The 23889-nt window shown below is 47.3% G+C and overlaps 1 protein-coding gene across 4 annotated transcripts in view; it reads right to left on the bottom strand.

The window, feature by feature from the left end:
• Positions 1-5624: 5624 nt before the first annotated feature.
• Positions 5625-23889, bottom strand: part of LOC140430329 (protein SSXT-like) — a 44672-nt gene continuing 26407 nt past the window's right edge. For 2 of the 4 annotated variants that reach the window (XM_072517777.1, XM_072517778.1), the window contains exons 6-9: positions 19229-19330; positions 15230-15349; positions 10342-10469; positions 5625-6966 (exon numbers count right to left, since the gene is read on the bottom strand). In XM_072517777.1, the coding sequence (XP_072373878.1) occupies positions 6940-6966; positions 10342-10469; positions 15230-15349; positions 19229-19330 (377 nt within the window). In that variant the 3' untranslated portion in view covers positions 5625-6939. The remainder of the gene's footprint in view (positions 6967-10341; positions 10470-15229; positions 15350-19228; positions 19331-23889) is intronic. The other 2 variants (XM_072517779.1, XM_072517780.1) reach the window with 1 other exon arrangement.

Here is a 23889-nt window from a genome sequence, read left to right as displayed (position 1 = left end):
ATGATGGGGCGAGGCTGTTAAATATTGCTGGGCGAGATCCCCATGAACATATTTAAGTGAGCAATTAGGCCCATCAGCGCCCGGTTCTTCTGAGGCCCGGGAATGAACGTCCATGCCAGGGAGACCTCGCTATGGTGCGGTTCACACAAATGCGGACCAGGGGGGGGGGGGGTTCTCTCAGACCATTGGAGGCCCTTGTGTGGTCGGGTTCTGGGCAGGGCAATATTCTTGCACTCTCGCTGGCGCCCAGGTGCCTTGGCACTGCCAGCCTGGCATTACCAGGGTGCATGGGTGACACTGCCAGGTTACCCGTGCTAGGGCTTGGGCCTGGGGGTGCCCTGCCCTGAAGAGGTGGGGTGAGGGGGCAGCTCAAGCACCCCCTAAGAGGCAAATTGGGGCAGTGGGAGGAGGGGGGGGGGGAGGGGCTCTGGAAGCTGTGGTGGGGTATCCGAGTTGGGGGGGGGGTCAAGAGATTGAAGCAGCATTTAAAAATGGCATCATTTTAAAATGACGAGCTGAGCGTCAGTGCAGGAAGTGAGGTAAGTGAGGCCTTGGCAGGGCGTTCCTCGCTGAGGCCAAATAAAGCCCCGTTTGATAGCGGGGTCATTCTCTGCGCTGCAGGTGCCATGAAAGACCCCACTATGGACGCCCAAAACATGACTCATTTTTTGCGCATTAAATCGTGCCCGTAATCTTTTCAGTGGCTGCACTTTCAGGTCAAATAAAATTTAAAACCTTCTCTTGATTACTTCTGGTACATTTGCAAGCTGTAAAAGCCTTGTTACTTCCCTTTCAATGTTAACAGCTGGCACATATCCCCATGTATCTCCTCATGCAAATCTCTGCCCCATGTCTATTTACCTATAACCAATTTGTCTCATTACCAACATATGCATCTAGCACCTTCAGTCTTTTCCCTCAACTCTGCGACACAAAATGTCTGCATTAATCCTTTCCCAGCTTAATTAAATAATTTACACACACAGCCTTCTTTACAGAACAACATATTCCTCAAAACTAGAATAAAATAATTCTCGTGTGTGTGCGCCCGCGCTGAGATATTTTTTAACTGGGTCAGTTATACATCCAGAGTACAATTGTGTGTATCTAGTCCTTGCAACATTGTTTTAAGAAGACCTTTTGTTTTATAATAATCAATCATTCTGAGTTGATTGAAAGAAGTCAGATTAAAGTCTCTTTTATCCTGGGTCGAATAGCAGCGAAGGGAAATAATCAGCCATTTTGGTGAGTGAATTAAACGTTTAAACAAATAGTGCGACGTGTGGAGCAGTGGGGCTCGATAAGCTGCTCAATCCTCCCATCCCAGCCGTCACAACAGGGGGAGATGGAGAAGGGTGGGAGGCGGTTCATATTGATCATATACACCGGTATGCACTAATTGTCGTGGTAATGTCACTTGACAAATAAACCAGAAATCCAGGCTAACCATCTGAGGATACTGGTTCAAATCCCACCACAGCAGCTGACAGCACAGGAATTTAGTTAATTAAATCTGGAATTGAAAGCTAGTCATGAAACTATCACCAATTGTTGTAAAAAACAATCTGGTTCACTAATGTCTTTTCGGGAAGGAAATCTACCATTCTTTTCCTTTTAAATTAGATTACCCAATTCATTTTTTTTCAATTAAGGGGCAATTTAGCGCGACCAATCCACCTAGCCTGCACATTTTTGGGTTGTGGGGGTGAGCCACACGCAGACATGGGGAGAATGTGCAAACTCCACACGGACAGTGACCCAGAGCCGGGATCAAACCCGGGTCCTCGGCGCCGTGAGGCAGCATTGCTCACCACTGCGCGCCCTCGGAAATCTGCCATTCTAACCTGGTCTGGCCTGCATCTGGCTCCAGATCCACAGCAATGGGGTTAACTGATGGCACGTTTGCATAGTGGTTAGCACTGTTGCTTCACAGCTCCAGGGTCCCAGGTTCGATTCCCAGCTTGGATGACTGTCTGTGCGGAGTCTGCACGTTCTCCCCCGTGTCTGCGTGGGTTTCCTCCGGGTGCTCCGGTTTCCTCCCAGTCCAAAGTGCAGGTTAGGTGGATTGGTCATGATAAATTGCCCTTAAGTGTCCAGAAAGGGTAGGTGGGATTTCAGGGTTAGGGTGGAAGTGTGGGATTAAGTGGGGTGCTCTTGCCAAGGGACGGTGCAGACTCGATGGGCCGAATGGCCTCCTTCTGCACTGTAAATTCTATGACTCTATGAAAGCCACTTCAGCTCAAGGGCAATCAGGGATTGGCAAGTAAAGCTGAACCTTCTCAGTGACACTTACATCCCATAAAAGAATACATTTTAAAACCACTCTGTGTGAATGTAACTCCCAAAGTAATTTACGGCTTGTGAGAGGTTTGGAGAATGTGCAAGTTTACGTACAAAGTTTCTTTACTTACTGCACTCAGGTTAAATTCTTCCAGCATGAACCAAGTTATTGAGCATCTGCAAAGGTGTGTTTCGGGAGCAGCATAGGAAATATAACAGCTGAGTCCTATTGTGACCCATCTTACCCAACGTAAGCACATTCCAGGCTCCCCACAAATAAACGGACACATCAGGAACAGGTGTCGGCCCCTCGAACCTGCTCCGCCATTCAATGGAATCATGGTTGATCCAATTGTGGCCTCAACACCACATTCCTGCCTAACCCCCACCGTTGTCAATCAAGGATCTATTGATCTCTGCCTTAAAAATATACCTCTACCTCCTTCTGGTCCAACACAAGGAACGAGTAAGGCATTCCTGATTAGTTAGGCCCAGTACCAGGTGTTACCTTGACCCGATCATCATTTGAAGATCCTGTGAGACCGCACTGGGATCTCACTGCTATCGGCCTCACAGCGTTTATTCAGCGACCAGAACAACACTGGCAAGGGACTTGGGTCCGTCACACAAAGGAAGCTCAGAAGATTTGCAGGTAAATGTGTGGGAGTATAGAGTGCCACAAAACCTTTTAACAGACAGTGCCCCTGTCACCTTAGGCCCTCCATAAACCTCACCTTATCCCACCTGGTAACACCTCAACATTAAAGTTGTATTAGCGAGAGTCAGCACGGTTTTGTGAAGGGGAGGTCGTGTCTCACTAATTTGATAAAGAGTTTTTCGAGGAGGTCCCAAAGATGATTGATGCAGGTAGGGCAGTGTATGTTGCCTATATGGACTTCAGTAAGGCCTTTGACAAGGTCCCTCATGGCAGTCTGGTACAAAAGGTGAAGTCACATGGGATCAGAGGTGAGCTGGCAAGATAGATACAGAACTGGCTAGGTCATAGAAGGCAGAGAGTAGCAATGGAAGGGTGTTTTTCTGATTGGATTTTTCTGATCAGTGCTGGGACCTTTGCTGTTCGTAGTATATATAAATGATTTGGAGGAAAATGTAACTGGTCTGATTAGTAAGTTTGCAGACGACACAAAGGTTGGTGGAATTGCGGATAGCGATGAGGACTGTCAGAGGATACAGCAGGATTTAGATTGTTTGGAGACTTGGGCGGAGAGATGGCAGATGGAGTTTAATCCGGACAAATGTGAGGTAATGCATTTTGGAAGGGCTAATGCAGGTAGGGAATATACAGTGAATGGTAGCACCCTCAAGAGTATTGGAAGTCAGAGAGATCTAGGTGTACAGGTCCACAGGTCACTGAAAGGGGCAACACAGGTGGAGAAGGTAGTCAAGAAGGCATACGGCATGCTTGCCTTCATTGGCCGGGGCATTGAGTATAAAAATTGGCAAGTCATGTTGCAGCTGTATAGAACCTTAGTTAAGCCACACTTGGAGTATAGTGTTCAATTCTGGTCGCCACACTACCAGAAGGATGTGGAGACTTTAGCGAGGGTGCAGAAGAGATTTACCAGGATGTTGCCTGGTATGGAGGGCATTAGCTATGAGGAGAGGTTGAACAAACTCGGTTTGTTCTCACTGGAACGACGGAGGTTGAGGGGCGACCTGATAGAGGTCTATAAAATTATGAGGGGCATAGACAGAATGGATAGTCAGACCCCAGGGTAGAGGGGTCAATTACTAGGGGACATAGGTTTAAGGTGCGAGGGGCAAGGTTTAGAGGAGATGTACAAGGCATGTTTTTTTACACAGGGTAGTGGGTGCCTGGAATCGCTGCCGGAGGAGGTGGTGGAAGCAGGGACGATAGTGACATTTAAGGGGCATCTTGACAAATCATAGATTACCATAGAATTTACAGTGCAGAAGGAGGCCATTCGGCTCATCGAGTCTGCACCAGCTCTTGGAAAGAGCACCCTACCCAAGGTCAACACCTCCACCCTATCCCCATAACCCAGTAACCCCACCCAACACTAAGGGCAATTTTGGACACGAAGGGCAATTTATCATGGCCAATCCACCTAACCTGCACATCTTTGAACTGTGGGAGGAAACCGGAGCACCCGGAGGAAACCCACGCACACACGGGGAGGATGTGCAGACTCCGCACAGACAGTGACCCAAGCCGGAATCGAACCTGGGACCCTGGAGCTGTGAAGCAATTGTGCTATCCACAATGCTACCGTGCTGCCCTCGAATACATGAATAGGATGGGAATAGAGGGATACGGACCCCGGAAGTGCAGAAGATTGTCGTTTAGTCAGGCAGCATGGTCGGCACAGGCTTGGGGGGCCGAAGGGCCTGTTCCTGTGCTGTACATTTCTTTGTCCTTTTTTCTTTCTCATCCTTGCCTTCAAACTCCTGCACGACCTGGCCCCTCCCTGTCTCTGCGATTTCCTCCAGCCGTCCACCCCTCTGAGATCTCCGCACTCCTCTAGGTCTGGCCTCTTGTGCATCCCCGATTTTGATCGCTCCACCATCGGCAGCTGTGCATCCAACCGCCTGGATCCGTAGCTCGGGAATTCCCTCCCCTGACCTGCTCTGCCTCTCCACCTCTCCCTCGTTTTTTAAGATGGTCCTTAAAACCTAACCCTCTGACCAGGGTTTTCGTCTCCTGTCATAATATCTCCTTAGACCATAAGACGGAGGAGTAGAAGCAGGTCACTCGGCACATTGAGTCTGTCCACTATTCAATCAGATTATGACTGACGTGATAATCCTCAACTCCAGTTTCCCTCCTTATCCCCTTACCCCTTGATTCCCTTACTGATTAAAAATCTGTCTTGAGCATACTTAACGACCCAGCCTCTACAGCTCTCTGCGGTAAAGAATTTCACAGGTTCACTACCGTCTGAGAGAAGAAATTCCTCCTCATCTCTGTCTGAAATGGGTGACTCCTTACTCTGAGATTCTGCCCTCTGGTCCCAGGCTCTCCCACAAGGTGACACAACCTCTCAGCATCGACCCTGCCAAACCCCCCCCCGAGAATCCGATATGTCTCAATAAGGTCGCCTCTCATTCTTCTAAACTCCAATGAGCACAGGCCCAACCTACTCAGCCTCTCCTCATAAAAAGAATCCCTCCCTACCCGGGATCAACCTAGTGAACCTTCCCTGGACTGCCCCCAATGCCAGAATATCTTTCCTAAACTGTCCTTACTGGGCTCAATGTCAATTTCTGTCTGGTTAGGATCCCAAGAAAGGCCTGGAGAAGGTTTATTTCATTGAAGGCACTACGTCAATGCTCACGTTGTTGCTAAGTAGAATTTTCACAAGTCAACATAGAAAACACTTTAATAATCAGAAATCTGCACAGACAATTAACTAATCACCCTTTTTCATTCCATAAGGTTCCCTGTACATGTAAATCCAACTTGCTGTCCACCTCCTTCAAAGTACACAATAATTTTACCCAACTCATGTCATGTTAAAAATCCCACAAATACCCAAAGGAATCCCATTATAAAATTACAACCGGTTTAGAAAGAAAAGGCATTTCTCTGTCAAACTGTTGAGACGCTGGTCCAGTTCACCACGACCATAATGACCGTGGCAGAGTTGTGTCAGAAACAACACAACTAGTCCTCTCACTGCCTTTCCAAACAGAGGGAAACGAGGGAAGCTCAATGCAACTGGAACTGCTTTACGGAACTGGCTGGCGCCCCAGTATTGTTTACTCACTGCTTGTGGTACGATGCACTGACATGCTGGGGGTGTTCGCCTTTGAGAAACAAGGTGAAGGGGAGATTTGATGGAGGGGTTCAAAAATCAGGAGGGGAGTAGGAGAATCTTAAAATCACCGCCAGTTGTTGTGATCTAGAATGTGCTACCACAAATACTGATGGAAGCAGATTTAACAGTAACTTTTGACAGGGGGCTGGATAAATATTTGACGGGGAAACATTTGCAGTGCGATAGGGAACGAGCAGTGGAGTGGGGCTAATGGGTTTGTTCATTGAAGGGCTGAGCACAGGCACGATGGCAGAAAGGTCTCCTGCTGAACTCCACCATTGGCAGCTGTGCATCCAACCGCCTGGATCCGTATGACAACTCGACCTCCAAGTGGGGCTGGTGAGATTCTTCAGTGCGGACATTTTTGAGTCTCTGAAGTCCAGCTACGAAAGGAGCAGTCTCTTGAGGCAAGACCTGGTTGGTGCTGGTGCCAACAGGGGAGAAGCAAAATCAAATATAAAGTGGGACTCCCTCACCTTTTTCCCAGAGGAAGAAAGGGGGAAGAGCGGGAAGAGGCAGGGGATAATGGAACTCAGTCCCAGTAAGGGTCAGGACTTTCAGGAAAGAGGTGAATAAGATTTAGGAATATACAACAAGCTCCCCGTCAAACAGGTCAGCATTGGTGGAAATTGGGCGTAAATCGGCGTTGGATGTTTGGCCTGAGTTTACGGCCCCTTCTTTACACTGATGGCTAAGACCAGGTCAAAACTTTTTCAAAACAGTTCAGGAAAACCGCAATGTTAATTTTGTTTTCAACAATGAGAAACACAATTTAAACTTTCATTATCAGAATACAAAGTGTCCACAGTACGAAGCAGTCCATTGACAGTTTAAACCTTCACATCCTGAGGGTGGAGTGTCACTGAAATCCCCCATACTGAGCTCCCTAGGAGAGAAAGAGAGAGATTTGAGTTACACAGTAAATTGGAATGAACACACACACACAAATCCAATAAAAATCCAGAATTAAAATAAGTCCAAAATCCATGACCTTGAAACCATTGAAATGAAAATCGCTTATTGTCACAATGTTGCTTGCCATGAAAACCCATCAGGTTCATTAATGTCCTGTCATGGGAGTGTCCCTTGAAGAAAGGGTTTTGTCTTGTCACATGGCTTCAGTGATGTCATTGTGTGGGTGGAGCTGGGCTGTGGCTCTGTGAGCTTTTAATTTCGCTTTGAGTTTTGGAGCTGGGCTGTGGCTCTGTGAGTTTTTACTTTTGTTTTCACATTTGGCTGCTGTGGACTCAGACAGAGAAGTATTTTGGCGTGTCTCTCTATTTTCAATTTTGTTCTGCTAGGAGAGCTATTCTTTCTTTTTCCCTTATTTCGTGCTCAAGCTGCTTTAATTCTTTTTCACGTTCAAGCTGCTTGATCTGTAATTGAATTCTTGCCATTTCCAATGATTCTGACTGTGTTTCAGGCAATTTTAAATGCTCAGCTACCGCCGCAATTACCTCTTCTCTTTCGTACTTTGTCAGGCAATTTTAACTGCAATGTTTTTGCCAAATCTAAAAGCCTTTTTTCAGTCTCCATTTTGTAAGGTACTGCACGTGACCTTCTCCACCCCCAAAAAAGTCTGGGCCTCTGAAAGAGCCATTGTCCACAACACAGTCCCTATTTAAACCTGAATACAACGTCTGAAAAGCAAACACAAATATGCTCACCTCTCACTGTCTTTAAGTTTTCTAAGCCAACCCAATCAGGAAAGATAGACTTTTATCCCACAAGCCGCCAATTTTGTTATGGGCCAGGGTTTAGAAAACTCCAAAGTATATTATGGAGTTCACCTGACCTATAACTTTATTGCTTTTGGCTAGGATGAGGAGAGCCTGACTTTCAGGGGCTATTCAACAGACTCCGAAGGCGCTTTTAACAAAAAAAACCAAGCTTTATTCTAAGAATTTTGTTAACGTTTGTATAAACACGCACAATAATTATTATTATCAACTACAAACATAAATACCCCACCAGCTACAGTAATCTATGTATAACCCTTTATGAATTCCCCCTTAACTGTTCCAATTCAATAACAAGATCCAATAAACCAAAAGACCCTTTTTAACAAAACAACAGGTAACTATAATCATTGGGTTTCTTCCTTGGAATAACTCGTTAAAACTGAAAATAGAGAGACAGGCCAAAATACTTCTCTGTCTGAGTCCACAGCAGCCAAATGTGAAAAACGAAAGTAAAATCTCACAGAGCCACAGCCCAGCTCCAAAACTCAAAGCGAAAGTAAAAACTCAGAGCCACAGCCCAGCTCCACCCACACAATGACATCACTGAAGCCATATGATAAGACACGCCCTTTCTTAAAGGGACGCTCCCATAACACCTTTAGGGATGGAAGTCTGCCGTCCTCACCTGGTCTGGCCTACATGGCACTCCAGATCCACAGCAATGTGGTTAGTTCTGAAATGCCCTCTCAAATGACGTTTCAAGATGCTCAAATCAAGAGCAATTAGGGGTGGGCAATAAATGCTGGCTGAGCCAGTGATGAATGACTAAAAAAAGTCCCTCAACTGCCAGGGACAAGGGACCATGTAGCTTGGCACAGCCTGGGAATCAACGTCTTTGTGAGGAATGGAGGGAGCTGGCTCAGCACTGGTGGTCATGTTTCATGGGTAATTCAAGTCAGGGACATTGAACAAGGTTAAAAAGACAACAAACTTGCAGTTATATACAAGCAGAAAACTCTCTGAGCATCAGAGAGGCATCAAGAGTTAACCCATCAAGGTGGGGGAATAGAGTCCAAAGACAAAAGTTGTCCAGAGCAGGCAATGACAGCAGTTTCCTTTCATTGAAGAACATTGATGAATCAGCTGGGTTTGTAAACAATCCAGTTACTTCCATGCCCATCATATCCGATGCCAATTTCACAAATCACCAGATTTCACAATGTGCTGAAGTGGAATTTGACCTCCTGACTTCTGGATTGCTAGTCCAAGATCAGAGCCCCTATCCCACTGTCCAGGGTGTGGTAACCAAGTGTGGCTAAGGAAGAGAGGGCTGGAGAAGTTGTTTCATATCCCTAGGAAGTGAAGCAGAGGGATTTAGAGAGGAGGTCATGAAAGCTAGAAACACTTGGATCATTGGGGTGGCGCAGTGGTTAGCACTGCTGCCTCATGGCATCGAGGTCCCGGGTCCGATCCCGGCCCCGGCTCACTGTCCCTGTTGAGTTTACACATTCTCCCCGTGTCTGCGTGGGTTTCACCCCCATAACCCAAAGATGTGCAGGGAAAGTGGATTGGCCGCGCTAAATTGCTCCTTCATTGGAAAAAAATAAGTTGGTACTCTAAACTTATTTTAGAAAAAGACTTGGATAATTCTAGCGCCTTTAACAACAGGCAAGATAATTTAATAAAATAAATTAGTTGATAATATTTGATCTGGAGCTGTCAGGTTAAAACAGACTTCAGAAAGATCTCAGGGTATAGGATACACAGGTTAATAAGTTGAAAAGCAAATAAACACCAAAATTCATTTCAAGAAGGACAGAATAGAAAAGCAGAGACATTAAGTTAAACCTGTTCAGAACCTCATTTAATAATAATAATCTTTATTATTGTCACAAGTAGGCTTACTTTAACACTGCAATGAAGTTACTGTGAAAAGCCACTAGTCGCCACACTCCGGCGCCTGTTCGGGTACACGGAGGGAGAATTCAGAATGTCCAATTCACCCAACAGCAGCACATCTTTTGGGCCTTGTGGGAGGAAACCGGAGCACCCGGAGGAAACTCACGCAGACACGGGGAGAACATGCAGGCTGCGCAGAGACAGTGACCCAAGCCAGGAATCGAACCTGGGACCCTGGCGCTGTGAAGCATCAGTGTTAACCACTGTGCTACCGATTAGATCAAACTGGGAGTACTGTGAACAGTCACCGTATTTTAAAAGGGAGACGGAGGCACTGGGGAAGATACAAAGAAAGATTTACTAATGAATGAATGGGCTGGCTGAAGGTTGAGGGGGTGATCAGGTTACAAAACGATTTGATTGCGTAGACACAGAGACGAGTTTCCACCACTTGTAGGACTCGGGGCCATAAGTACAGAATAGTCACTCATTCAAACTTGAATCAATGCTTGCGAGCAAACCAACGTGCGCCAGTAAGTACAAGATTGGAGAGTGAAGGGGGCTTGGCAAGTGTCACAAAACAAGCAGCAAAGTTTAATTTTGGGTCGGATAATGTCCCTCGTTTCTGACTGTGTGGCAGGCAGCATGGTTAAAAAGCCCAGAAATGCCACTTGCCATACCTGACCATACTGGAATGCCTGTGGCTGCGCTGGGTTCGGAGCAGATTGCTGGGGTCGGAAAGCCACATACTGTTGCCCTGGATCCTGCTGGAAGTTTCTGAACTGTCCTTGAGAATTCTGTGCAGAATCTGCAAAATAAACGGGAAAGGCAATTAAACAGCAAAATTACATTGTATGGACCACTGCAGCTAAATGGAGCAACTGCTTTCTTCCCCTTTCCCCCCATCCCCACTAATATTTGCTGCAAAGATCTCTGTGGCCACCAGACATCCAATGGTACAATGTCTCAAGCAGCCATAATCCATGATGGTGCGTGTCAACAGGCTATTTGACTGCAAGGTGCATCGCCGCATCTGATGCCAGGCAACTGCACTTTCCAGCAGGAGTCAGTTAATAACCATCGCAAGTAGGAGCGGTGAGTATTCCTAATTCTTTGTTGAAACACCAATGGCAGACACCACCTCCAGCAAGGTCAGCCACTCTCCATCGACCTCCTGGGACTTTCCTGGACTCCAGGCTCTTCTAAAACTGAGAGGCCCTGTCAGCCCTCTCAGATCAACGTAAAAGATCTCATTCCACTTTTTCTCTCCGGTGTTCTCTCCAAGATTCATCTCTCTCTCGACCAACATCATTAAAAGCCGATTATTTGGTCATTATCGGTTTGTTGTATGTAATTGGCTGCATTTTAAAAGTGACTGCACTTCAGGAAGTTCTTCACTGGCTTAGAAGCACTCTAAATTTGTGAAAGGCGCTATGCAGATGAAATGAATGAAAATCGTTTATTGTCACAATTAGGCTTCAATGAAGTTACTGTGAAACGCCCCTAGTCGCCACATTCCGCGCCTGTTCGGGGAGGCTTGTACGGGAATTGAATCGTGCTGCTGGCCTGCCTTGGTCTGCTTTAAAAGCCAGCGGTTTAGCCCAATGTGCTAAACCAGCAAGCCTGTCTTGCCATGAAGGAGAGTGCACAATGGGGAAACAGGGAGGTGGTTACTGAAAAATAGATTACCAGAGAGTCCAAGCGGCAGGATCCATCAAATTGCAGGAAGTTACAGTCCGGCTAGAGGCCATTCGACCTTGAACTGAACAAAACGTCAGATACGTTCTTGAAGAGAACGTAACGAGGACAATTCAGGGAAGGGTAGAGCCCAATTGATCACAAGAAATAGAAAGCGGCCATTCAGCCCATCAAGCCTGCTCCACCTTTCAATAAGATGGTCTAACTGTGGCCCCAATTCCACTTTCCCGTCTGCACCCCATAATCCTCAACTCCCTTATACAGGGGAGAAGGGAGAGGAGAGATTTGAGAATAGAGGGATGACAGAAGGATTAATGGAGCAGTTGGACTGAGAAAGCTTTGTTGAAAAAATAAGCATGTTTAACAAAGGCATCCAATCCTCTACCTGTAAGTAACTGGGTTTAAAAAATCATTAAAATGACTTCGATATCTACTATTTAATAACTTCATTAATACATACTAGTCAGTTTCTGAGTAAATTAAATATATTTTTGGGTGAAACAAACATTCCGTCCCGTGCACATCTTTGGGTTGTGGGGGTGAGACCCACGCAGACACGGGGAGAATGTGCAAACTCCACATAGACAGTGACCCGGGGCCAGGATCGAACCTGGGTCCTCGGTGTCTTGAGGCAGCAGTGCTAACCACTGCGTCACCGTGCTGCCCACAGCATTGAATGCAATTTAATGATCGTCCCCTGATCAGTGCATATGACAGAATCTCACTTCTTTTTTTTGTAAATATTTTTTATTCTCCGCCTTTTTCACATTTTCTCCCAAATTTACACCCAACAATAAACAATGATCAGTAACGAATGTAATGTCAATCCCCATATCAATAACAACGATCCCATCCTCCCACCAAACCACAACATTGCCCGCATGTTAACATAAACAAATTACAAAAAGGAGTCAGGAATCACCCATAGTCACCATTAACACACACAGTCCCCCTCCCTCCAACCCCCCCACCTCCCCCACTAATGTTTGATGTAATCCAATTCTCGAAAATGCATAATGAATAACGCCCATGAATTGTGGAACCCCTCCATTCTCCCCCTCAGTTCAAATTTGACCTTTTCAAGCGCCAAGAATTCCAGCAGGTCCCCCCGCCACGCCAGGGCACTGGGTGGAGAGGCTGCTCTCCAACCCATCAGGATCCGCCTTCGGGCGATCCACGAGGCGAAGGCTACAACATCTGCCTCGGCGCCTGTTTCCAACCCCGGCTGGTCCGACACCCCAAATATGGCCTCCCGAGGGCCCGGGTCCAGTTTCACGTGCACCACTTTAGAGATTACCCTAAACACCTCCTTCTAGTAATCCTCCAGTTTTGGACAGGACCAAAACATAAGAACATGGTTTGTGGGCCCCCCCCCCGCAACGTTCACACACATCTACCCCCTCAAAAAGCCGGCTCATCTTCGCCCTCGTGAGGTGCGCTCTATACACCACCTTCAGCTGTATCAGCCCCAACCTCGCACACGAGGTGGAGGCGTTCACCCTCCGGAGCACCTCACACCAGAACCCTTCCTCCATATCCTCTCCCAACTCTTCCTCCCACTTTGCCTTGATCCGTTCTAGCGGCACCTTCTCCTCCTCCAAAATAGCCCCGTAAATTTATAGAATTTATAAACCGCCAAAGAATCTCACTATTCTGACTGGGGATTGGAGACCTGAATTGTGAATGGTGTAAAAGATCTTGGAAAACATAATCAAATGCAAGCGGTTTTTGGATGTAACTCACCTGTATTTAAAACACTTCACCTTTATTCTGGTTCAGTTAATTGTACTGATTGTGGAAAGCCCACTGGGGAGGTTTTTCAATGTTACTCAGAAGTACTTCACAGAGCTGGGACCCGTGTTCGATTCCCGGCTTGGGTCACTGTCTGTACGGAGTCTGCACGTTCTCCCCGTGTCTGCGTGGGGATTTCCTCCGGGTGCTCCGGTTTCCTCCCACAAGTCCCGAAAGACGTGCTGTTAGGTGAATTGGACATTCTGAATTCGCCCTCTGTGTACCCGAACAGGCGCTGGAATGTGGCGACGAGGGGATTTTCACAGTAACTTCATTGCAGTGTTAATGAAGCTTAATTGTGACAATAATAATAAAGGTTATTCATTTAAGTTTAGGCAAGGGGCTCAGTAGTAGTTGGGAATGTGGACTCAAAAACACAAATCGGTCAGCAATGGATCTTATTGAATGGAGGAGCCGACTCGAGGGGCCGAATACTATTTCATATGTACGTATGGTTTCGAGTCAAGGAAAGCAAAGAGGAGATTTGATAGAGATGGTTAAAATTGTGATGGGTTTAGATTAAGTAAGTTGTGGCTGGAGGGTATTGACCAGAGGACACAGACTAGAAGCCAGAGGCAACATGATGAAAGGCTTTGTTCACGTACAGAGTGGTTAGGATTTGAAGCACATTGCCTGAGAGTGAGCCGGAGGCAGATTCAACATTAACTTACAACAGGCAAGTGGATAAATACTTGAAGGAGAAAGAAATTGCAGTGATAATGGGGTTACAGCGGCACAAATTGGATTGCTCTTTAAAGGACTAGTGCAGACTCAATGGGAATGGCCTCCGTGATGATTCTCGGAAAGAAGAATTGTTTGATATAATTCTGGGAAATCAGTGGGACAAATAAGTGGTGATAATTGGAGAATTGGAAAACAATACCAAAACATAATTAAGTTCAATGCAAGAACATAAAATGGCAATGCAGAATCAAAGATAAGGATGTTTGACTGGAATAGCAGTGCGCTGAGACGAGGTGGGTGTGTGTCAAGTAACATTGGGCAGCACGGTAGCACAGTGGTTAGCACTGTTGCTTCACAGCTCCAGGGTCCCAGGTTCGATTCCGGGCTTGGGTCACTATCTGTGCGGAGTCTGCACGCTCTCTCCGTGTCTGCGTGGGTTTCTTCCGGGTGCTCCGGTTTCCTCCCACAAGTCCCAAAAGACGTGCTGTTAGGTGAATTGGACATTCTGAATTCGCACTCTGTGTACCCGAACAGGCGCCGGAATGTGGTGACTAGCGGCTTTTCACAGTAACTTGTAACAGTGTTAATGTAAGCCTACTTGTGACACTAATAAAGATTATTAATTATTATTAATAGCATAAAAACAGATCCACTGACAGACAGACAGTAAATATAGAAGAGGCTGATTCAAAAATTAGAATTCCATAGATAATTAAGCTGCAACATAAGAGGGAGACATTTTATAAAGAATAGAGAAACGCTGGTACAGGGGGAAAGGAGGGTAGCAGGGTTAAAAGGGGAGGTAAAACAATTATCATATCCTATGAAAGGGCTTTAATAAACACATATTAAGACCATAAGACCATAAGACATAGGAGCGGAAGTAAGGCCATTCGGCCCATCGAGTCCACTCCACCATTCAATCATGGCTGATTTCAACTCCATTTACCCGCTCTCTCTCCAGAACCCTTAATTCCTCGAGAAATCAAGAATTTATCAACTTCTGTCTTAAAGACACTCAACGTCCCGGCCTCCACCGCCCTCTGTGGCAATGAATTCCACAGACCCACCACTCTCTGGCTGAGTTATTATTAAAAGATATTATTAAAAGACTAGTTAAAGCAAGGCTATGGCTGAGTTATGCAGTAAGTTGGAGGGGTTAAAAAGGTTTGTTTGTGCCCCGGTGTATTTTGCTGCTTCACAGCTCTTCCCTGTGTCAGTATACTGTACAGTTTGGATAGTATTGGAACACCAGCCCAGTCTCACTGTCTCCCCCTTCAATCGCTGTCCCAGGACTGAAAGGAACGTGAATGCTCCGTCTCGTCGATATAACCCAGACACAGGTGGTAAGGCAATAAACAAAGTATTTCTCCAATACAAACGCCTGGAACTCACTGAAGTCCTGAGGTGTGCTGGTGAGTGGCTGCTGTGGGGGGTATTGCTGGTAGAAGTTTTGTTGGTGGGAACCAGTATTCTGCTGGAACTGCCCCTGCTGTGGTCCATACCAGGTACCTGCTGCAAGAAAATAAACTCCAAACGTTAGTCTCTGTTACCCACAAATTTATCTCAGTTTAACATTAGATTTAACTCCCTTGTTCAGTAACAAAAGACAGTGATTCTCACTGGGGTACAGGTCAAAGGGTGATCGTCACTTCAGCTACTTGATGATTCCAAAGATGTGCAGGTCAGGTGGATTGATCACACTAAATTGACTCTTAATATTGAAATGATACACAAGTTAGGCGGGGTTACGGGGGTAGAGGATGGGGGAGTAGGCCTTGGTAGGGGATCTTTCAGAGGATCGGTGCAAACTCGATGGGCCGAATGGCCTCCTCCTGCACTGTAGGAATGCTACGATTCTGCCGACACGGTGCTGTACTGGGTCGTTTGCTGGGCCCACAAACCAGAGCAGGTTGCGGTTTGAATTGAACAAGGTACCACCAGCAGGAACTTCTCTCTCTGTCCCCTCACCACCACCCCCAGACTATCCCAATCATGCCACCTTGCCCATACCTATATACTGCTCCTTGGTGATGCCATTGGCACTTCTGGGATCAATGTCTGTAAATATGACCCCAGTTACCCCGCCTCCTTTGACCAGATGGACAGAGAACATTTCCCCAACTGAACCCTGGCAATATGAAAGCCAAGAGCGCCTTTCTCTGTCTCAACCCCAGCAACCCCATCGATTCTATAGTCTCTTCACGAGATGGAGTGGAACCTAGAGAATCCTTCAATACCCTGTAGCATACCTAGACCATATTGGCAACACAATCTTCCCACTTCCCTTACCTCAATCCCATAGCTGACATAATCCTCATTGTTACTCTATATCTAACCCCATGCTGTACCTGTCCTGGGAGTGTTTGATGGGGACAGTGTAGAGGGAGCTTTACTCTGTATCTAACCCCGTGCTGTACCTGTCCTGGGAGTGTTTGATGGGGGCAGTGTAGAGGGAGCTTTACTCTATATCTAACCCCATGCTGCACCTGTCCTGGGAGTGTTTGATGGGGGCAGTGTAGAGGGAGCTTTACTCTGTATCTAACCCCGTGCTGAACCTGTCCTGGGAGTGTTTGACGGGGACAGTGTAGAGGGAGCTTTCCTCTGCATCTAACCCCATGCTGTACCTGTCCTGGGAGTGTTTGATGGGGACAGTGTAGAGGGAGCTTTACTCTGTATATAACCCCGTGCTGTGTCTGTCCTGGGAGTGTTTGATGGGGACAGTGTAGAGGGAGCTTTACTCTGTATCTAACCCCGTGCTGTGCCTGTCCTGGGAGTGTTTGATGGGGACAGTGCAGAGGGAGCTTTACTCTGTATCTAACCCCGTGCTGTACCTGTCTTGGGAGTGTTTGATGAAGGCAGTGTAGTGGGAGCTTTACTCTGTATCTAACCCCGTGCTCTACCTGTCCTGGGAGTGTTTGATGGGGGCTGTGTAGTGGGAGCTTTACTCTGTATCTAACCCCGTGCTGTACCTGTCCTGGGAGTGTTTGAAGTGGACAGTGTAGAGGGAGCTTTACTCTGTATATAACCCCTGTGCTGTACCTGTCCTGGGAGTGTTTGATGGGGACAGTGTAGAGTGAGCTTTACTCTGTATCTAACCCCGTGCTGTACCTGTCCTGGGAGTTTTTGATGGAGACAGCGCAGAGGGGGCTTTACTCTGTATCTAACCCCGTGCTGTGCCTGTCCTGGGAGTGTTTGATGGGGACAGTGTAGAGGGAGCTTTACTCTGTATCTAACCCTGTGCTGTACCTGTCCTGGGAGTGTTTGATGGGGACAGTGTAGAGGGAGCTTCACTCTGTATCTAACCCCGTGCTGTACCTGTCCTGGGAGTGTTTTATGGGGACAGTGTAGAGGGAGCTTTACTCTGTATCTAACCCCGTGCTGTACCTGTCCTGGGAGTGTTTGATGGGGACAGTGTAGAGGGGGCTTTACTCTGTATCTAACCCCGTGCTATGCCTGTCCTGCGAGTGTTTGATGGGGACAGTGTAGAGGGAGCTTTACTCTGTATCTAACCCTGTGCTGTACCTGTCCTGGGAGTGTTTGATGGGGACAGTGTAGAGGGAGCTTTACTCTGTATCTAACCCCCGTGCTGTACCTGTCCTGGGAGTGTTTGATGGGGACAGTGTAGAGGGAGCTTCACTCTGTATCTAACCCCGTGCTGTACCTGTCCTGGGAGTGTTTTATGGGGACAGTGTAGAGGGAGCTTTACTCTGTATCTAACCCCGTGCTGTACCTGTCCTGGGAGTGTTTGATGGGGACAGTGCAGAGGGAGCTTTACTCTGTATCTATCTCTGTGCTGTACCTGTCCTGGGAGTGTTTGATGGGGACAGTGTAGAGGGAGCTTTACTCTGTATCTAACCCCGTGCTGTACCTGTCCTGGGAGTGTTTGATGAGGACAGTGTAGAGGGAGCTTTACTCTGTATCTTATCCCGTGCTGTACCTGTCCTGGGAGTGTTTGATGGGGACAGAGTAAATTTTCACTCCCTCAGTGGCAGCAGCGTGCATGATCTGCAAGATCCACTTCAGCTGCTCACCAAAACTCCTTCAACACCATCTTCCAGACCTGCAACCTCTACCACTTAAAAAGACAAGGGCAGCAAATGCATTGAAACACCACCACCTGTAAGTATCCCTCCAAGCACGGTAGCACAGTGGTTAGCACTGTTGCTTCACAGCTCCAGGGTCCCAGGTTCGATTCCAGGTTTGGGTCACTGTCTATGCGGAGTCTGCACGTTCTCCCCGTGTCTGTGTGGGTTTCCTCCGGGTGCTCTGGTTTCCTCCCACAAGTCCCGAAAGACGTGCTGTTAGGTGAATTGGACATTCTGAATTCTCCCTCTGTGTACCCGAACAGGTGCTGGAATGTGGCAACTAGGGGATTTTCACAGTAACTTCATTGCAATGTTAATGTAAGCCTACTTGTGACACTAATAAAGGTTATTATTAAGCCACACCATCCTGACTTGCAACTATAATGCCGTTCTTTCACTCTTGCTGGGTTTACATCCTTAAACTCCCTTTTCAACACCGCTGTGGACTGTAGCGGTTTAGGAAAGTGGTTCACCAGCACCTTCTCGAGGGCAATTAGAAATGGGCACAAGGGGCAGCACGGTGGCACAGTGGTTAGCACTGCTGCCTCACGGCGCCGAGGTCCCAGGTTCGATCCCGGCTCTGGGTCACTATCCGTGTGGAGTTTGCACATTCTCCCCGTGTTTGCGTGGGTTTCGCCCCCACAACCCAAAGATGTGCAGGCTAGGTGGATTGGCCACGCTAAATTGCCCCTTATTTGGAAAAAATGAATTGGACACTCTTAAATTTATTTTAAAAAAGAAAAAAAGAAAGATATGGGCACAAAATACTGGCCTTGCCAGTGGCACCCACACCCTATGTCATAATAAAGATGTTTCTGATTAATGACCCCTCATTACTGACTCCCTAACCAAAGGAAATTGTCTTTCTTCATTTACTCTTGGAAACATTTACAGTTTAAAAAAATACCATTAAATTTCCTCTTAACCTTCTGTGCTCCAGTGGAACATTCTCCATATCTTCAGTCTTCTGCCAATCTACAACCATTTAAAACTCGAACTTGACATCACTAACTACTTGCTCTCTCTCTCCTGAACTCGAGTTCCTGAGAAAGGTTCCACAGAAATTCAGTGTCCGAGGGTGGCACAGTGGCTAGCACTGCTGCCTTACGGCGCCGAGGACCCGGGTTCGATCCCGGCTCCGGGTCACTGTCTGTGTGGAGTTTGCACATTCTCCCCGTGTCTGTGTGGGTCTCACCCCCACAACCCAAAGATGTGCAGGTTTGGTGGATTGGCCTATCTAAATTGCCCCTTAATTGGAAAAGAAGTGCAATTTTTATTTAAAAAAAAGAAATTCAGTGTCCGTTACCTTCGGTATAAAGCTGTAAATTCATTCCTTCTGCTGGAGCTGGTGTCTGGTTAAACTGGTTGTTGAAAAATTCTCCCTGGGTTGCTGGTGGTTGTGCAGGAACTGATTGGTAACAGATAAGACATACATTAGTAAAATGCTAATTCCTCATCAGCGTGAATAGTAGAGCCAGACTGTTCAGCAATGTGATTAGGGCTTTCACACACAGAGCAGTGTAAATCTGGAACTCTGACCTCCAAAAAGGCTGTGGATGCCGAGGTCAATGTTTCAGGACTGAAACTGATACGCTTTTGTTGGGGAAGGGTAATTAGGGGATAAGGATTAGGTGGGTAAATGGAGTTACGATGCACATCAGCCATGACATAACTGGACGGCAGAGCAGGCTCGATGAGGCTCCTTCTGTTTTTATGTTCCGAATATTCAATCGCAACACGAATAAAAAACATTTGGTGAATTGTGGTGCTGTGGCTGTCCCAGGTTCAATCACTGGCCTGCGTTAAATCAGCTGTTTTCAGCCGGTTTAAAAGTCTAGATATCAGGTGAGGGGCGCCGAGGCTGTGTAGAGCTGGGGGAACCTGTGCTCCTGCTCACTGTCCAGTGACTCCTGCTGAGTGGACTCAGAGGACATGTTAAAGTCAGAGTCATATGTCACCCCAGTGGGCTTTCAACAGTTCAATTTTCCCTCTGGAAAAGCCGAGATCCAATAAAGATGGGGTAAGAACCTGCCTTTCACTTGTGGGCGAATTCTGAACGAGGGGACAATAAAAATAAGAAAGCTACCATCAGGTCAATGTATTAAGGAGGAAATATTTTACTCACAGAGAGGGGCGAGAATGTGGAATTCCTTACCGCTTGGAATGGTTGAAGCAGAGCTAAGGGGAGGGCAGCACAGTGGTTAGCACTGCTGTCTCACAGCTCCAGGGCAGCACTGTGGCACAGTGGTTAGCACTGCTGCATCACAGCACCAGGGCAGCACTGTGGCACAGTGGTTAGCACTGCTGCCTCACAGCACCAGGGCAGCACTGTGGCACAGTGGTTAGCACTGCTGCATCACAGCTCCAGGGCAGCACTGTGGCACAGTGGTTAGCACTGCTGCCTCACAGCACCAGGGCAGCACTGTGGCACAGTGGTTAGCACTGCTGCCTCACAGCACCGGGGCAGCACTGTGGCACAGTGGTTAGCACAGCTGCCTCAGAGCTCCAGGGACCCGGATTCAATTCCGGCCTCGGGTGACTGTGTGGGGTTTGCACGTTCTCCCTGCGTCTGCGTGGGTTTCCTCCGGATGCTCTAGTTTCCACCCATAGTCCAAAGATGTGTGGGTTAGGTGGATTGGCCGTGTGAAAATGCCCTTATGGTCCAAAGATGTGCAGGTTAGGTGGGGTTACAGGGATAGAGCGGGGGGCAGTGGTCTGAGGTAGGGGGCTCTTTCGGAAGGACGGTGGTTGCCCGATGGGCCGAATGGCCTCCTTCTGTACTGTAGGGATTGTAAGGACTCTATAGAGGCTTGTGGTGTACATGAAGAAGAAAGGAACAAAGAGATAGAAGGTGAGGTGGATCAGTGAACAGAATGTGCTCTGGATTCTATGTAAATAAGCAGCCAATATTCACTGTGAGGCTCACATATTAAAAATGGGCACTTTGTAGAATGAGTGAGATGTAAACCACACAGCCAACCTGACTGTGTCTGGTCTTTAACACAGCTCTCAGCTGGGTGAGGTACTGAAGATGCGGTGAAACTGCAGCACCCCAATAGCGAACTTTAATTTGTCATTGACTTTATTTCCATAATTATCGTTTAAAACGTTCCAGTAACTATTTCCTTGTTCGACATACACCTGCAGTACAACTATGTTCCTGCAGATGGTGGAGCTGAGCTGCAGCACTGACAACAGTCTAGTGGCACTGCAAAGCTGATTGCGTTTTGAAAAATCTTCTGCTCCCATCCCAACTTCTACTGACTTTTATAAAATCAATTCCACACCAAATTCTCTTGAGGGCACTGACTCTGACTGAGGTACGGTGCCCTGGGTATTGGAACCTGCTCACTTTACGCTGAAGGATAAAGATGAGCAGGTCATGCACAGCGTCACGATCAGAGCCCGGCTGGAGTAACCTCGGTCAGTTTTGGACCCCTCACCTCCGGGAGCAGATCTCAACCTTGGAGGGGGTGCAGCGTAGATTCACCAAAATACTGAGGGTTAGAAAATGTCGGGTCACGCAGGATTATTTTATTCCCTGGGGTAGACTACTGAGGCGTTTAAAACGTTAAAGGGATTGAGTCGGGTAGGTGGGGGGGGAAACTATTTCCTCTGGCGTCAAATCCTAACTTTGGGTCAGATCTCCAAATTAAAGTCCGACTGTCCAGCAGGTTTTTAAAAAAAACGGGATTTTTAAAAATTAATTTACGGGATGTGGGCGTGGCTGGTTAGGCCAGTGTTTATTACCCATCCCTAGTTGCCCTTCAGAAGGTGGTGAGCTGCCTTCTTGAACCGCTGCAGTTCCTGAGGTGTAGGTGCACCTACTGTGCTGTTAGGGAGGGAATTCCAGGATGTTGCCCCAGCGACAGTGAAGGAATGGAGATATATTTCCCAGTCAGGGTGGTGAGTGACTCAGAGGGGAACCTCCAGGGGGTGGGGCTCCCAGGTATCTGCTGCTCTTGTCCTTCTAGATGGGAGTGGTCATGAGTTCGGAAGGTGCTGCCCAAGGAGCCTTGCTGAGTTCCTGCAGTGCATCTTGTAGGTGGTACACACGGCTGCCACTGTGCATCGGTGGCGGGGGGTTTAAATGTTTGTGGAAGGGGCAGCAATCAAGCGGGGCCGCTTTGTCCTGGATGGTGTCGCGCTTCTTGGGTGTTGTTGGAGCTGCACTCATCCAGGCAAGTGGAGAGTATTCCATCGCACTCCTGGCTTGTGCCTTGTAGATGGTGGACAGGCTTTGGGAGGTCAGAAGGTGAGTTACACGCCTTGGGATCCCTAGCCTTTGACTTGCCCTGGTAGCCACAGTATTATGTGGATAGTCCAGTTCAGTTTCTGATCAATAGGAACCCCTAAGATGTAGGCATCAGTGGCTGGGCCAGCATTTACTGCCCTCATTTCAGAGGGCAGAAGTGAGTCTGGAGTCACATGTAGGCCAGACCATGTAAGAATGGCAGAGTTCCTTCCCGAAAGGACATTACTGAACCACTTGGGTATTTTTTATGAGAATCGACAATGGTTTCATGGTGATTATTAAACTTTTAATTTTGGATTTTTATTTCATTCCAATTTCACCGTCTTGCTGTGGTGGGATTTGAACCAGGCCCCGTGACCTTGTCCTGGGTCTCTGGATTACTAGTCTAGTGACAATACCACTGCCTGCCTACTGAAATCAGAAGTACTTTACCACAAAACCTGGAACTTTCTCCCCATAAAGGGTGTGGATACTTAGGGTTAATTGGAGTGATCAAGACCAAGAGAGAATTCTGTTTGATTCATGGAGAGGAGGAAGGCCGATGTCGTGGCCTTCGCCTCTCTGATTGCACAGCGGCGAATTCTACTAGAGTGTCGGTCGGCACCGCCACCGGGGGGGGGGGGGGGGGGGGGGGGGGGGGGCAGAGGCTGACCTGAATGGCTCCCTGCGGTTGGAGAATATAAAGTATGAGTTAAGGGGCTCCGCAGAGGGGTTTGAGAAAAGGTGGGGGATTGAGGAGCTGTTCGTCGCAGGGTGAAAAAGGGGAAAAAATTTGTCCAGACTGTATCGCTGTTTGCTGGGAAGTATGTTTCCCGGGGTGTTTATGGGTTGTAACCTGATTGATACATGTCTGTAATAAAATACGGTGGCCATGGTTAGCACTGCAGTCTCACGGCACCGAGGTCCCAGGTTCAACCCCGGCTCTGGGTCACTGTCCGTGTGCAGTTTGCACATTCTCCCCGTGTTTGTGTGGGTTTCTCCCCCACAGCACAAAGATGGGCAAGGGAGGTGGATTGAACACGCTAAATTGCCCCTTAATTGGAACAAATGAATTGGGCAATCTAAATTTATTTTAAAAATAAAATGCATTAAAAAACATAAAGAGATTTTTGTTTGATAATAGTATCAAGAATATGGACAAAGACTGGCAAATATAGTCCCTGACCTGTTCAAAAAGGAACTCACTGCCCTCGCTCTAACACAGCGAAAGCAAACAAACAAATATCACGTGTCATTTCTGAATTTCTAGAGAATGAGAGTTCAATTCTCCCACCGTAGCCTGAAAATTTGAATTCAGTCTATTTTTAAATCTGAAAATAAAAGTCTGGTCCGGATAAAAATAACCAGGAATCTGTCAGTTGTCAAAAAACCCAACTGGCCCACTTGTGTCCTTTAGTGACAAAAACCTCCCATTCTTATCCAGCCTGGACCAACAGATGGTTCCAGTCCTCCACTAAGTCTTACCTGCTCCCCTGAAGTGGTTCACTAAGATATTAAATTGTATCACCACCACCTCTTCCAGCGCAGTGAAGAAGTGGACAGTAATTGCCAGCTTTGGCAGCGACACCCACAGGCTGAGAATGAATGGAGGGGAAAATAAATTGCACCTCTGATAAAACCGTAACAGATGTGACAGGGAGATCAGATGGTGTAAGACCAGGAGAGAGAGAAAGATAATTGACTGTCGGCCAGAGAGTGTGGGAGGGAGCATC

Source organism: Scyliorhinus torazame, chromosome 10 (assembly GCF_047496885.1).
Source record: "Scyliorhinus torazame isolate Kashiwa2021f chromosome 10, sScyTor2.1, whole genome shotgun sequence".
Classification (NCBI taxonomy): Eukaryota; Metazoa; Chordata; class Chondrichthyes; order Carcharhiniformes; family Scyliorhinidae; genus Scyliorhinus; species Scyliorhinus torazame.
The sequence above is the reverse complement of the archived record's forward strand: the minus strand, read 5'-3'. Positions and strand labels throughout refer to the sequence as shown.